Source organism: Vulpes lagopus, chromosome 1 (assembly GCF_018345385.1).
Source record: "Vulpes lagopus strain Blue_001 chromosome 1, ASM1834538v1, whole genome shotgun sequence".
NCBI lineage: Eukaryota > Metazoa > Chordata > Mammalia > Carnivora > Canidae > Vulpes > Vulpes lagopus.
The window spans coordinates 141767835-141782953 of record NC_054824.1 but is presented as its reverse complement, the minus strand read 5'-3'; the positions used below and the strand labels follow the sequence as shown (position 1 = coordinate 141782953).

The 15119-nt window shown below is 40.6% G+C and overlaps 1 protein-coding gene across 6 annotated transcripts in view; it reads left to right on the top strand.

The window, feature by feature from the left end:
• The window catches only part of PIAS2 (protein inhibitor of activated STAT 2), a 99130-nt gene extending 87489 nt beyond the window's left edge, over window positions 1-11641 (top strand). For 2 of the 6 annotated variants that reach the window (XM_041744091.1, XM_041744106.1), the window contains exon 14: window positions 42-3876. In XM_041744091.1, coding sequence (XP_041600025.1) covers window positions 42-224 — 183 coding nt within the window. In that variant the 3' untranslated portion in view covers window positions 225-3876. Of the gene's footprint in view, window positions 1-7; window positions 3877-4737; window positions 8468-10019 lie in introns of those variants that run through there. The other 4 variants (XM_041744123.1, XM_041744136.1, XM_041744099.1 and 1 more) reach the window with 4 other exon arrangements.
• Window positions 11642-15119: the final 3478 nt, after the last annotated feature.

The window sequence follows — 15119 nt, the reverse complement described above, 5'->3', positions numbered from 1 at the left end:
AATGTAGCCTCTTCCTCATCGGCATCATTGTTTGTTTCAAGCAGTACTGTCCTCCTATGTTTTTGGATAGTCTCACCTCACCCTTAACAGCAAGCAGTACGTCTGTCACCACCACCAGCCCCCATGAAAGCAGTACTCATGTTAGTTCATCCAGCAGCAGGAGTGAGACAGGGGTCATAACCAGCAGTGGAAGTAACATTCCTGACATCATCTCATTGGACTAAAGGAGGACTTCACTCGATTCTAGGAATCATTCATCAAAACTTCTTTCTTGGATCTCTGGTCCGTGGAAGCTATTTTTTTTGGTAACAATTACTTTGATATTTATTGATGTCAAATGGATTCTTTTGCTTTCTGAGAGACGAACACAGATGACTGCAGCAAGAACCAAATGACATGCAAGGATTTTTCTTACTCATGCTGTACTCTGAGCATCAGATACATTTGGCCATAACTGTATCTTCTCCAGAGATGGATTTCAATTTCATATGTTACTGAATGGATTCTACACACACATCAGTTAAAATTTTTTTTGTTGTAATAAACAGCAATAAAATTATGTAAATATTCAAGTAAACTTTTTTCTAGCTAAAGATGTAATCAATGATTCTAAAATGACAGCAACTTTTGTTTAACCTGATGTGAAGGAAAAATACATGGAAGGAAGTCATGTTTGCTGAATGAGTCCTTTCCACGGAGATTTGTTCTGTTTCATCAAAGTAATGAAGTCTTGCTAAGCGGCCTGAGCTTGGGCTCCATTTTTCTTCCTGCAGTTCCTCTGTTCTTCCTAATTCCATCAAAGAAAAATGGCCTTTGTGTTTGTTACTCATTTTTCCCTAGTTGTCATTTACACTTTGATGTTGTTTGCTAGCACTTGCAGAGCGAAGTTCTGGGATTCGGCTGCTCTTTGTCAGTGATTGTGCTGAAGAACACTGCAGATTCTGCCGACATAATATGTGTTATTTTTGGTAATTGTACATTCTCATTCTAGAGATTTCTACAAAATTAGGCTTGCCTTTTTGAAAAAAATTCTGTGCGGCCATTGAATGTTGAATGAAATGTTTTTGGAGTGACATGTGGCTAGAATGTTCATTAGAATTTTGTGCACACTGGCCAGAAACATTGAGAGCTTTGAGGCAGTGGAAAAACAGGTTTGGGGGAGGTGGGAATAAGAAAGTTTTAATCTCTTCCTAGGAACTTCTTTTGCTCATTTATTTTATAGAATAATATACAAATCTTTGTTGCAACTTCTCACATTTTAGTAACACTAACAAAGTAAACAGGATTTAGAACTCTGGTCACATTTCTCACCAGTGCAGTCTCTGATGATTTTCAAACTTAATTAGAAGACACAAACCACTGCAAGGCATGGGGACTGCATCGGATTTCCTGTTCCTTTTTTTTTTGTTTTTTTTTACAAGGAAATCTTTGGATACCACAAAGGACAAGCAGAGTTAGAGATGTTTGAATTTAAAGTAAGGAAGGGTTGGGGAGGATGGGCCCACAGCTCACCTTGAAGCTCACTCAGTGTGCTTGATTTTAAATCCCTCAGGAGACCGAGTTTTACCCTTGGAGAAACATTTCAATCCACATTTTGTATTTCCCTTTGTTTCATTTGGCTCTCTAAATTTTTTGAGTTCTCAAGGAATTAATACTTTTCTAATGTTTGCCTTTCTCTCCCTAACTGTATCTATTTTAAAAATAAAACCCTTTTTAAAAATGACTAACCTGATTTCTCAGACTGAAGTGCCCAGATAAAGAGTACCAATTTCAGTTAGAATAGGGATACTGTTACATTATATCTGGGTTGGTGTAACCCCAGGAAGCTGACTTGTCACTGCCTGGGTGGTTTTGTTTTTGTTTTTAAACACCTCAAGTTTTCATGGACGCTATACTCCTTTTGTACTGATTTAATTTCATGTGATTTTCTATGGCATTCCTCCTTTGGCTACGTCATTGCTTTACTTAATGTATTATTCCTTTTGGAGAGCTGCTTACTATTAAAAACATGGAAACAAACCTGAATCTTCTTGCAGTAGTTGCACCATCATTACCAGTTTTACCTTCTTAGCCATTAGATTGCCAATCCGTGTTACAGGCCTTTGGTTCAGATAGAGAATTTCTTCCTAGTAAAATTTTATGTTGCTGCTCTAAATACAGATGCAATTTCTGCTAACTCTGTAATCAGATAGAAGACATAATCCTGACTTGTGTGGTATCATTTGTTAATAAATAAATGATGTATATTTGTTATCATTTTGTTACCTTTTAGATACTCAGACTCCCCCTCCCCCACTTAATCAACAAAGTTTTATAAGGTTAAATGAAAATATATTCATAGAAATTAGTTTATTTACTTGGTTCTTGTAACCGATACCTCTGTACTTTTATAGTTGTGCTTTGTTTTCTTTTTTACTACTTTATGTGAACAGTTTTAGTGTTCATTTTTGGTGCTTTACACTGAAATTATATAAAATTTTAATTTATACAGGCAACTAACATTTTTAAAAATACACTTTTAAGTTTGTAATCTTAAAATTGGATCTTTTGTGTATGTATCTTTGAAGGTGAGTACTTCTCTTTATGCTTTTGCCTTACAACAACATGATCATTAAGTCATTATATATATATTTTTTTTGCATGGTCACCAAATACTGTTACTGAGACCCTGACTTAGTTTATTTTGCTTGCCCAGATTTCTGCTTAACCAAGTGTAATGCAATTTCAGAGGAGGTTGTCTTAGCTGTTATTTAGACGTCAGCCAACTAGTGATTCTGTGGAGTGTCTTGTTTAAGGAAAGGAATGCTGACCTCAGCTGCTAGTCTACTCTTAAAGACACTGAGGAGGCAGCCTGTGGTTTTGATCTTCATTCACGGAGAAATGTTAAGGGCTTTTCCTTAATTTGGTGATTCCTGACACTGTAATTGGTGCTGAATATAGCTTCACAGCTAAACTCTGCTTATGTTCACTAACTTTCTGACCCTTAGATGGGCCACTGTAGGATTTTGTAATTTCCATTTCTGCCCAGAAAGTAAAATACTTGGCATCTGTCATAGGATAATTATAAGGCCGAATGAAATAATAGAATTAAATTTAGGTTATGTGGAATTTATCTTATAATGTGCTTCGGGAAAGCTAGGATGGAAATACTGTGATTAGGGGAAGGTTGTAAGTATAAGTAAGTTGAGCCATAACTCTTGACATAGAACAGGTTTCCCTCTGGTGGACTCTTAAAGAGAGTTTGAAGAAAAGATTAAAATGTTGGATTTTAGGTGAAGGTGGTATTCAACAGAGACTCTTCTGACTTCTCGATACCTTTCAGGCATTCTGCCTTCAGACCAGTCCTGGACAGTAGTCAGTTAGTAACCAAGTTTGGTTTTCTTCTGCTAATAAAGTATTCATTAGTTATGTTTTGTCTTTTTAAATAAACTTGACTTTTACAAAGCATTAGTTTAATTCTCAGATAAGCTTTTCATTTCTTTCTAGTTCCCAGTTGGTACAAAAGCACTTAACTGTTTTTCTCCCCCTCCCCCATTTTTAAAGTAAATGCTTGCTTTGCTAATTTTATTCATTTTGAAAAATGCAGAGCAGTGTGCCATTTAAACTTGAATGTGAAGTGTTTTGTGGCCCTGGATCCATGTGCTGTGGGAGCTTGTCATTAAGATCAATGATTGATGATTCAGACAGATTCACCATTTTTTTCTGCTGCAGTTCTACATATGGTGAAACTTGTGGGAAACAATTTAAGAATTTCTCTGCTTTTTTAAGAGTCTGATGCCTTGTCAAATGAACGATTGGTTTGTAAGCCCCGTTTTTATGTTACTAGGGGCCACGCTCCCAATTCCTAGCAGAAACAAATAAAGCTATATAAAAGTGCCCATTCTTCCTTAATGCTTGCCTGATTCAATAATCTTTTTGTTTTTTCTGTTTATGTCAGTAATATATACTCATTGTGGAAAAACTTAGACGATACAGAAAAGTATAAAGAAAAATAACCAAAATAATAAGCACTTTGATATTTTTGCATATTTCTTGCCAGTCTCTGCTACTTGTGCGTGTTTTTACATAGTTTTATTCATTCTTAGTATAATTTGTGTCTTTTTTTTTCTCGGTCTACATGTCATATTAAAAACTGTCAACTTTTATTAATTGCATTATATTCCATTGTATGGATGTGTCATGATTCGTATCACCTTTCCCCATTGGACATTTTAGATTGCATCTCGTAAAGTTACAGTCAATGTTTTTGTGTATAAAATATTTCTTAAGGACGAATTACTAGAGGTGGAATTTCTGGGTCAAGGATACAAACACTTTTGTAGATCTTGATTCATATCACTTTTCCAAATGATTTAACTGATGTGTACTCCAGCTGTATGATATGAGAAGAAGTCTTTAACCATATTCTCCAAGAATATGCACAGTCATCTCATTGCTGGCATCTGTACTAAGTCCCTCTCCCCTTCTAACCCCAGTGAGCTGGGCTGATTTGGAAATAATTGGCAAAGATTTTCCTGGGCTGAGTTTCAACAACATCTGTCTGACATATTCCAGATAATACCTGCCTAAGGATATCCAAATAATTTTTCACAGAGTTTTACTTGCCCTGTGAAATAGCCTATTGTCAGATTATATTTTCCATTTTTAGTTAGAAAATCTTGACACTTTTTTTTAAAAAACCATTTGTACCTAGGGCCAGCCCTTAGTAGCCAGCTTTCTTTTTTCCTCTTTCTGTAGGCTCCATTTTGGGCTTTCTGAGCTCCCCAAAGCAAGTAGGATCTCCTGAGCCAAAGGCAGTCCAACCCAAACTGGAAAAGTGGTAAGGCTGACCAGCAAAAGCAGTGCCAAGCTTTGCTTTTTTCACATTGTATTCTTTTGTGTTTCCAGTGGCATCTTGGTGTTCAAAGGGCAGCCCTGTGGCAAAAAAACAAAAAACTGAAAATGAGGTTGCTATCTCAGATGTTCAAGTTGTATTATTTTCTTGATTGGCATACCACATAATTTCCTAGACTTGCTTTTTATTTCAGAATGGCTTTTAAAGCTTCTTCACTCTGTGTTCTCAAAGCTTATCTTTTTTAAGTAATATTTATTAAAACTATTAGAATATTCAGTATGTCTTATCAATGTGTGTAGGATAGAGTAGAATAAAAGATGTGGTCCCAGGCTTTCAAGGACTCCTGATCAGCTTTTCAAAAACCAAGAGTTCTTACCTACCAACAGGACATTATGCTAAGAATCTTACCAAAATGTTTCATTCCTTACAATAGCCTTTAAAGGAGAGTGGTATGATCCTCATTTTAAAGATGAAGGAACAGATTGTAGGTAAGTTTTTCCGTGGACTTGGGAGTCTGAAACAGACCTTATCTCAAAAGCTCTCTGAGTAAACGGAAATGGCCTTAACCGGGTAGGCTATTTCGGCATCTAGACATAGATTGTAAAAAGTGATTTTAGGTGATGGCCATGGGAATAAGGAAGAAGTGGACCCTGGAGCCGTTTCAAAGGAAGACTCATGCTTCAGTGGCATGAACAGATTACAGGAGTGAGGGCTGAGTCCACTTCTCAAGCCCAGGTAAACGGGATGATAGTGCTGTTTGGAGACCAGGGGCATTAGTCGTTTAGGGGAGGCAGTGAGGAGTTTGATGGGAAGCAGGAGGTTTCTGAAGCCCATGTCTGTTACTCTGCAGTCTGAAGATGTGCAGCCTGCCTTCGTTATCTTTCACCGGTCTCCATTCTGTAGATCTAGTCATTCCCAGGTGCCTATCCACTCTCTTTGCTAAGCCATGCTCGCCGTGTCTCCACCTTTTCTCTGGATTTTTCTCTTCACTGCCTTGTCACCTGAAGTCTGGCACCCTCTGCACCTCTCACCAGTGTGGGCTGTGTTCACGTTCCACATAACTTAAGTGGACGGGTAGCTGCCCGTCCTCTATTGCAGTTTGTAAGTGATTTCTCCCAAGGCCTCTGACTAAAGTCTGCCCCATTTGCAGGCTGTACTGCTGCTTCTGCTCTTGCCAAGTCACCTGACCATGTCCTTGGATTTGCTGAAGGACTTCACTTCCTGACTCGGTGTTCCTTGCCATCTCTAACTTTGTAGAGTTAGAGATTCTTGGTTTCCAACATTTTGATGGTTAATCCATCCAACAATCTAGCTTGTGAGATTTTTGGTTACCTCCGATACTTGTTCGCACCAAAATGCCCGGTCACTATTTCACCCTTTGTGTTTTCTCTGTACTTCTTGTTCATCTTAAACTGCTCCATTATTACAGCCTTGAATGTATCCCCAGATCCCTCCTTCAGGGTTTCCCATCTATCCTTTGATTTGGTATCGCATGCTGCTTTTGCCCATTCTTGTCCGTTATTACAAATGCACTCCTCAAACCATACCTGTCTCCGCAGAAGACTTTGCTTCCTAATGCACTCAGAAAATCTACTTTGTCAGCATTATTTCTCTCCACATGTGCTCATCTTCATTCTCCTTCATTCCAGTCTCCGAGGATGAGGTGGGCCCAGAGGCCAGGACAGCTACATGGGCTTTTGACTTGTCTCCTGTCATCTTCAGGACCTTTCTCCATCACACTCCCTCATTCCTGCATGTCTTTCACCTCTCCTGCTGCTTTTGGCTTACAGAAGTCTCAGCAAATATTAGATCCTGCTACATGCCAGGCCTCATATCAGGCATTCAGAACATGAAATAGATAAATACCTACCTTCACCGAAGTTGTACTTCAGTAGAATAAAGATGAGTGAGATAGGGAGATGACAGTGCAGTGGTAAAAGGCAAAATAGAGGGTGCTAGGGTAGCACATAGATGAGGCAGTTGATTCCATAGGACCATGGGAGTTGATTAGTTGTCAAGAGAACTGAAAATGTTCAGAATAGCTGGACTTTGGTTAAGGAATGTGAAGTATGTAAGAAATCACAAAGGGCCTTATATGGCAATGAGAAGGGCCTGAGGGTTTCTCATGATCATTAACAGTTAATGAGCAGCATTGGTTAACTTTGGTATGATTGTCTTCATTTTACAAATGTGGAAACATCATGAGAGGGTGAGTGACTTGCCTGTGGTCATGCAGCTTGTAAGTGGGTAGACAGGCTTCAAATCCAGCTTTCCACCCCCTAAGGCCATCCATGATCATTCTATCTAAAAAGTAGGTATTTCCTAACTATCCTTATCACTGTTTATATTTCTATATGGCACTTATCATAACCTGTGTTTATATGTTGCTTGCTGTGTATTGTCTGTTTCTCTTACTAGATTGTAAGCTCCATGAGGGCAGGTGTGATCTCATTTCATGTGCATCCCGGAGCCTAACAAGGTGTGTGGTGCATAGTAGGTGCTCAATAAATATTTGTAAATGAAGAAATGGTGGGTGTATTTGACTTGTGCTGACAGGGGAAATAATTCAATACCTGAGCAGCAGGCATTCACCAAGAGGAACACAAGAGGAGATAGATGCTTGGGGCTGATGGTAGAGGTGACGTGCTTGAGATTTGGGAGGAACTCTGTGCATTCCAGAATCTTAACAGAGGCAAGCACTGGGAATGGGGAATTTGTAGGACAGTACACACTGAGGATAATAATGTGTAAGTAGGTATTGTGTTAAACCTGAAAGTCTGTCTGACCCTCCTGCAGACCCAGCCTCCTGTGTGTATATATGACTGGGAAATTCTGCATGTAATCTATATACACAGGACCAGTCATCTGGGCCAGGTATGCCACAGTTAAATGGTATGGTTGTAGGTGTGATTCTGACTTAACCAACCTCAGTCTCTCAAGGTGTTTAACAACTTGACCCAAGTCGTCTTTGGAGTCTGTACTTTGAAATGGGAACAGTCAGTTAACCCGACATCTCTGGAAGTCCTGCCCATATGCCGTTAGATGAGCAAACAGGCCTATTCTACAACATATGGGTAGTGTTGGAACCATCAAAATGTGAGAGCTCAACCTTAAAGGTCAATGAGTGAGAAAAGAGCTAGAAAAGGAACACTTGTAGTAGGAAGAAAATGAGTAATCTCACAGAGTCCAAAACAATAGAGCATTCCAAGAGCAGTGTGTTAGGGGAGTTAAAAGCCTCTATAATATAAAAAGTATCCATTAAAAGAACTAAAGAAAAAAGACCTGTTAATTAAACTATGGCCATTGCTTTCAATTGCATTGATTATAAGATGTAGCTCAGTAAAGCGAGGGGAGGACTGAAAATGCATCCTAGAATTTAAAGAGTCATGATCATCTGTATCTTCCTTCGGTTTTCTCAGCCTGGCCATATCTAGTAGTTTCACCAAGAACAGTTTCAATGGAATGATGAGGGTAAGCCTAGGTCGACATGGGATGAGGACTGCAAAGTACAGAAGTGAAGTGTGTCTGTGTAGACCATGCGGCTGCCTGATAAAGGATGAGGCTGTAGTAATAGAAATGTGTATGGTGGAGGAAATTTTTTTTTTTAAGATGGGAGAACTTGGGGATCCCTGGGTGGCGCAGCGGTTTAGCGCCTGCCTTTGGCCCAGGGCGCGATCCTGGAGACCCGGGATCGAATCCCACGTCGGGCTCCCGGTGCATGGAGCCTGCTTCTCCCTCTGCCTGTGTCTCTGCCTCTCTCTCTCTCTCTCTCTCTCTCTCTCTCTCTCTCTGTGACTATAATACATAAATAAATAAAAATTAAAAAAAAAAAAGATGGGAGAACTTTGAGTCTCATGTTTAAATGCTAATTAGATAGTGGGATACAGTCCAAAAGGGAGAGGTGAATGTGGGTAGTGCAGTAGCGGCTGGCCAAGATTATTGGTAACCCCTAGGTCACTGAGCAAGAGGAGGAAGTTGGGATCCGTGTGAGAGGCAGATGAAAGTTGGATGTGGGTGCAGTTGTGTCAGCTGGGCAGCAGCATTTAAAGGTTTCATCTAATGGTTTAACTTTTAGGTCTTTGAGAACCAAGTGGAATGGCCTCATTCCCAGATGTGGGAAGGAGGTGTGGGTGGAGGTACACAATCAATGGGGATAGAAAGAAGTGTTAGCAAGGCTGTGGAGAAAAGGGAACTTTTGTGTGCTGCTTGTGGGAATGTAAAGTGGTGTAGTCACTACGGAAAACAGTAAGGAGGTTCCTCGGAAAATTAAAACGAGACCATGTGATCCAGCTCCATTTCTGGGTATTTACCTGAAGAAAATGAAAACATGAATTCGAAAAGATATATGCATCCCTCTGTGTGTAGTGTTATTTGCAATAGCCAAGACATGGAAACAACCCAAGTGACCTCCTACGGATGAATAGACTTGAGAGATGAATGGATTAGGATATGTATATACAACGGGATACTGTGCAGCCATACAGCGTTAGATCTTGCTATTTGTAACACCTGGATGGACCTAGAAGGGTGGCATGCTACATGAAATAAGTCAGAGAAAGTCAAATGCCATATGATTTCACTTATATGTGGAATCTAAAAAAACCCAAAGAGCGGAAACAGACTTAGAAATAACAAGCTGGTGGTTGCTAGGGATTAGGAGGTGCAGGTATGGACCAAATAGGTGAAGAGGATTAAGAGGTACAAACTTCCAGTTATGTTAGGGATAAAAAATACAGCATAGGGAATATAGTCCAACATACCACAACACTTTTGTGTGGTAACAAATGGCAGCTATACCCAATGAGCATCATTTAATGTATGTAATTGTGGAATCACTGTTGTACACCAGAAACTAATATCGTATATCAATTATACTTTAGTTAAAAATTTAAAAAGAGGGTCGCTTGGTGGCTCAGTGATTAAGCATCTAGAGCCTTTGGCTCAGGGTGTGATCCTGGGTTCCTGGGATCGAATCCCACATCAGACTTCCCACAGGGAGCCTGCTTCTCCCTCTGCCTGTGTCTCTGCATCTCTCTCGGTGTCTCTCATGAATCAATACATAAAAATCTTTTTAAAAAGACAACAGAGATAGTTCAAAATAGTCTCAGGATGAGAGAATGAGCTAGAAAAGAACAGCATTGAGCTGGACAGTGTAGACTTAACAGTGGCATCCATTTCTCTGCAGGACTCAGTGCTCATCAGTAAAGTCTACTTACTCAAGGTTGGGTCTTTGTAACTTTGGTGCAACAGAAGTATGACAGGAATCACATTTCAAGGCTACTGGCAAGTCGTTCAAGCAGTGAAAGCTCAGCCACCATCACACTCCTGAAAATATTCTTGCCGATGTCCAAATGTGCACATAAATGTCAAGTTCCATGGACTTTTCAACATCTGCATTCGACACACTCTATTCCATGCCTTGGTTTTGTGACACCACCATTCTTTATTCTGACTTCTTCAGGAACTCCCCCTCTCTTCCCAGGAAATTTATAAACGTAGGTGTAACTTTGCTTGGTTGGCTGCCTTTCCAGCCACTTGACCCACGTCGCTTGTTATACTCAATGACTCTGCTAGAACGTAAGTTCACCAGGGCTCAGATCATTGTTTCTTTGGTTAACCACACTATCGCAAGTGTCTGGAACAGTTTTAATTTTAACCTATGCCATTATATTTGAAGTGAGTTTTTTGTAGACAGCATATGGTTGGGTTTTTTGTTTTGTTTGTAGAACCTTTATTGAGCTAGAATCCTCACAGAGGTTTAGTTTGTGAGGGCTGCCATAAAACTGGTCAGATGTCAGTGGGTTTGGATACCTCTAAAGGCCCTAAGGAGGATCTGTTCCAGGCTTCTCTCTGACTTATAGATGGGCATCTTTACCCTGTGTCACCTCACATTGTCTCGCCCCCACCCCCGCCCCATGCCTGTCTCTGTGTCCAAATTGCCCCTTTTAATAAGCTCACTGTTTATACTGGATTAGGGCCCACCTTAATGACCTCATTTTAACCTGATTGCTTCTAAAGATTCTGTCTCCAAATAAGGCCACATTTTGGTGTTAGGACTCCAACGTGACTTTTTGTGTGTGGGACGTGATTCAGCCTGTAACACACATGCAGTTCACTCATTCAGAGCGTACAGTTCGTTGGTTTTTGGTTTATGTAGAGTTGTGTGACCACAACTTTTTTAGAACGTTATCCTCACCCCCAGAAGTAACTGTACCTGTTTGAGTCACCTGCCCCTGGGGTGAAGGAAGAAGTCTAGGCTTTCCTTCCACTTAGCCTTTGCTGATGGGTAGCAATAGAACCCAGAGATTTTCCTGTGCTGTTTGACCAGAGTGATTATTGTTTTAAAAAAACAACAACAACAAAAAGCTAAGATACCAGAATGGTTTGTTTTCTCAATGAAAAGGCCCTATAACAAGTGCTGGCTGATAAAAATCTCTAAGGAAAGCTGCAAATTTCTGGAACCACTTTTAAGAAACATATAGTTAAAAACGGTGGTCAGTCTCAGGTTGTATGAGATAATTGTGTTAATCTGTTCATATGCTGTTTCATTGTGTGTGTTTTTTTTTTCAAAGTTCTTCAAATTTCAGGGAACCCCACGTTGATTACAGATTCTGAATAGATAGTGGTTGCCTTGGTGTGGCTTTGTCATCCACTTCTCCCTGGCAGCCGTCGCAGAACAATATCCAAGGATTTCACAGGTGGAAGAGCAGGAGAAAGCAGTGTGTATAAATCTTTTCTGAATACAGAAGTAATACTCATTGTAAAACAAAACAAACATCAAAAAACCTGAAATTATAATTATTATTATTTTTAAAGATTTTATTTATTCATAGAGACGCAGAGAGAGAGGCAGAGACACAGGCAGAAGGAGAAGCAGGCTCCACGCAGAGAGCCCAACGTGGGACTCGATCCAGGGTCTCCAGGATCACATCATGGGCTGCAGGCGGCACTTAACCGCTGCGCCACCAGGGCTGCCCTGAAATTATAATTAAAGAGCTCTTTTGCTTAGAGAGAATTCTATTGTTGGCCTTACATTTGTTTTCTTCCAACGTGCTGCCAATTTGTTGCCATGAAAGCCTCATTAATAGGCATCTCAAGAGATTCTAATTGTCTGAGACTTGATTATTTCTTAGATCATATTCCTGCACCTCTCGGGGGAGAGGAGTCAACAAGTCCTGCGGAAGCTGTGGCTGCCAGATGCGGTGATGTGGAAGGTATCTGGGGCCCTCAGAGAGGTGGTGTCAGCACCACCTGGGAGCCTGACTGGAGGGGTTCACGAGGCAGGGGTTCCCAACCCCTTCAGCAAGACTGCGGCGATTTTTAACACCAAGGCCCAAAGTCCAGTCGTAGAAGGAGTGCTGAGGTGGGGAGGGAAAGGCAGGGTTCGTGGAAGGGGAGGATGGCCAAGAACTGAGAGGCCACAGCGGGGAAGGGCCATCCCTGCAGATACTGCGGCCCCCTGGGAACAGCAAAGGTGGTGCTGGATGGACGAATGTTGACTTCAGGGGGTGTGGGAAGTGGTGACGGGTCCTGAGATGACCCCCCCCCCCCCCGCCCCAGGAAGGGCCATCTGACCTGATCCCAGGCGCTGTTTTTTGGGGAGGCAATAGGTACAATCATCCAGATGTGGTGATCGGTTGGTCTCCTGGCAGGAGCAGTAAGGAGAGGTGGATCCCCTTGGGAGGATTGCAGGGTTGGTAGGGCCCTTGGGAGAGGAGGGCCAGGGTTCTGTTAGACCAGGATGTTGAAGGGGGATTTCAGAGGATGGGTGAGACTAGAGGGGATTTTGTTAGTGACAGATGTACCTTGAGTGGTGGAAGGGGCACAGTGGGAGGGCTGAGAGGGTTAAGAAGTAATGGGGGATGTTAGATTGCAGGTGTAGAGCCTCATGGGCTGAGAGGCTAGGTGATGTGGGATTCTCTGGCTCTGTGTAAATGACATATTAATAGGGATGAGGACTTGACAGCATTTTTCCTGATAGTGTCTTATGCAGCTTTGTGTGTGTGTGTGTGTGTGTGTGTGTGTGTGTGTGTATGTACGTGTATATACGCACACTTGTGTATGTGCATGTATAACAGCTGTTATATCAAAGCTGTTTATATAAATATATCAGCTTTATTGAGATACAATCATATACAGTTTACTCATGTAAAGTATACAGTCCATTTCTAGTATATTCAGAATTATATAACCATCACTACACTCAATTTTAGAATATTATCCTCACCTCCCCAAGAGAAACTCCACATCCATTAGCAGTCACTCACCCCCATTTTCCCATCCATCACCTGCCCACCCCCCCCCAGCCCTAGGCAAGCCCTGATCTACCTTTTTTCTATTTGCCTACTCTAGATATAAAATATGTGGCCTCTTGTGACTGACTGCTTTCAGTTCGTGCCTAGTGTTTTAAAAATTCATTCACGTTGTAGCAGCTACTACTACAGGACTTCATTTTTTTTTTTTTTTTAATGACTGGATAACGTTCTGTTGTATGGATGTACCATACTATATCCATCAATTGATCGACATTTAGATTGTTTCCATCTTTGGGATATTAGGAACAGTGGTACCTAGGATATTTGTGTACCGGTATTAACGTGGACATAAGTTTTTGTTTCTCTTAGGAGTGAACATAGAAGAGGAATTGCTGGGTCATATGGTAACTCCAATTTTAACATTCTGAGTAACCACCAGACTGTTTTCCAAAGCGGCTGCACCGTTTTTAAATTCCCCCGACCCTACCCCTTCCCCAACGAAGAAATCAGGCCTCTTGATTTCTTATCTTCACCAACATTTGTTTTTTTGATTATTATCATGGCCTTTCTAGTGGGTTTGGTATATTATCTGACTGCGGTTTTGATTTACATTTCTTTAATGATGTTGATCATCTTTTTTGTGTGCCTGTTATTTGTATATCTTCTTTGGAGAAATGTCTGTTCAGATGCTTAGCCCATTTTTTAAAAAAGACTATTTTTTCTAGGGGAGCTTTAGGATCATAGGAAGATTAAAAGGAAGGTACATCAGTTTCTCATATAACCCCTGTCATCACACAATGCACAGCCTCCCTCCTTATGAACATCCTCCACCAAAGTGGGACATTTGTCACAGATGGTGAACCCACACTGAGACATCCCAATCATCTAAAGTCCACAGTTTTACATGAGTTTTTCACTCTTGCAGTTGTCTATCAGACGGGTTTGGAAAAATGTATAATGATATGTATTCGTCATAGTATCCTACAGAGTATTTTCACTCCCCTAGAAGTCCTCTGTACTACCCCCTATGTATCTCTCTCCTCCAGCCCCATTCCTGGCAACCACTGATCTTTTTTCCCCCCACTTCTCTATACGTTGCCTTTTTCAGAATGTTATGTAGTTTTGAATCATCCAGTATGTACCCTTCTCAGATTGGCTTCTTTCACTTAGTAATATGCGTTGCAGGTTCCTCTACTTCATGGGAAGAGAATGTTCAGTTTTGTAAGTGACTGCCAAACTGTCTTCCAAAGGGGGCTGCTGCATTTTGCATTCCCACCACCGGTGAATTTGAGTTCCCATGTTTCCCTCATCTTTGTCAGTATTTGGCATTGTCAGTGTTTTGGATTTTAGCCATTTTAATAGCTATAGAGCAATATCTCACTGTTTTAATTCCCAATTCCCTAATGATGAGTGACGTTAAGTGTCATTTCAATATGCTGCTTTGCCATTTGTATATCTCTGGTGAGCTGCCAGTTCAGATATTTTGCCCATTTTTTTTTAAAGTGGGTTGTTCATTTTCTTACTATTGAGTTTTAAGAGTTCTTTGTTTTGGAAACCAGTCTTTCATCAAATACATGTTTTGCAAATTCCTTTTCCGAGTCTCTGGTTTATCTTATTCCCTTTACAGTGTCTCTTGCAGAGCAGAAGTTTTTAATTTTAATGAAGTCCGGTGTAACAGTTTTTTTCTATCGTGGATTGTGGTTTTTGTGTTGTATCTGAAAAGTCACTGCCCAACCCAGCATCATCTAGATTTTCTCCTATGTTACCTTCTACAAGTTTTAGACCTTGCATTTCACGTTTAGGTCTATGATTCATTTTGAGTTAACTTTTGTGAAAGGTATAGGCTTCTGTCTGGATGGTTTTCTAATACCATTAGATGTCTTTGTGGATGTCTTTTCTAATACCATTTATTGGAAAGATTGTCCTTTCTCCATCCTTTGCTCCTTTGCTGGTTGAGACTGTATTTGTGTGGGTCTTTATCTACACTTTTTATTCTCTTCCATTGATCTATTTGCCTATTCTCTTGCTAG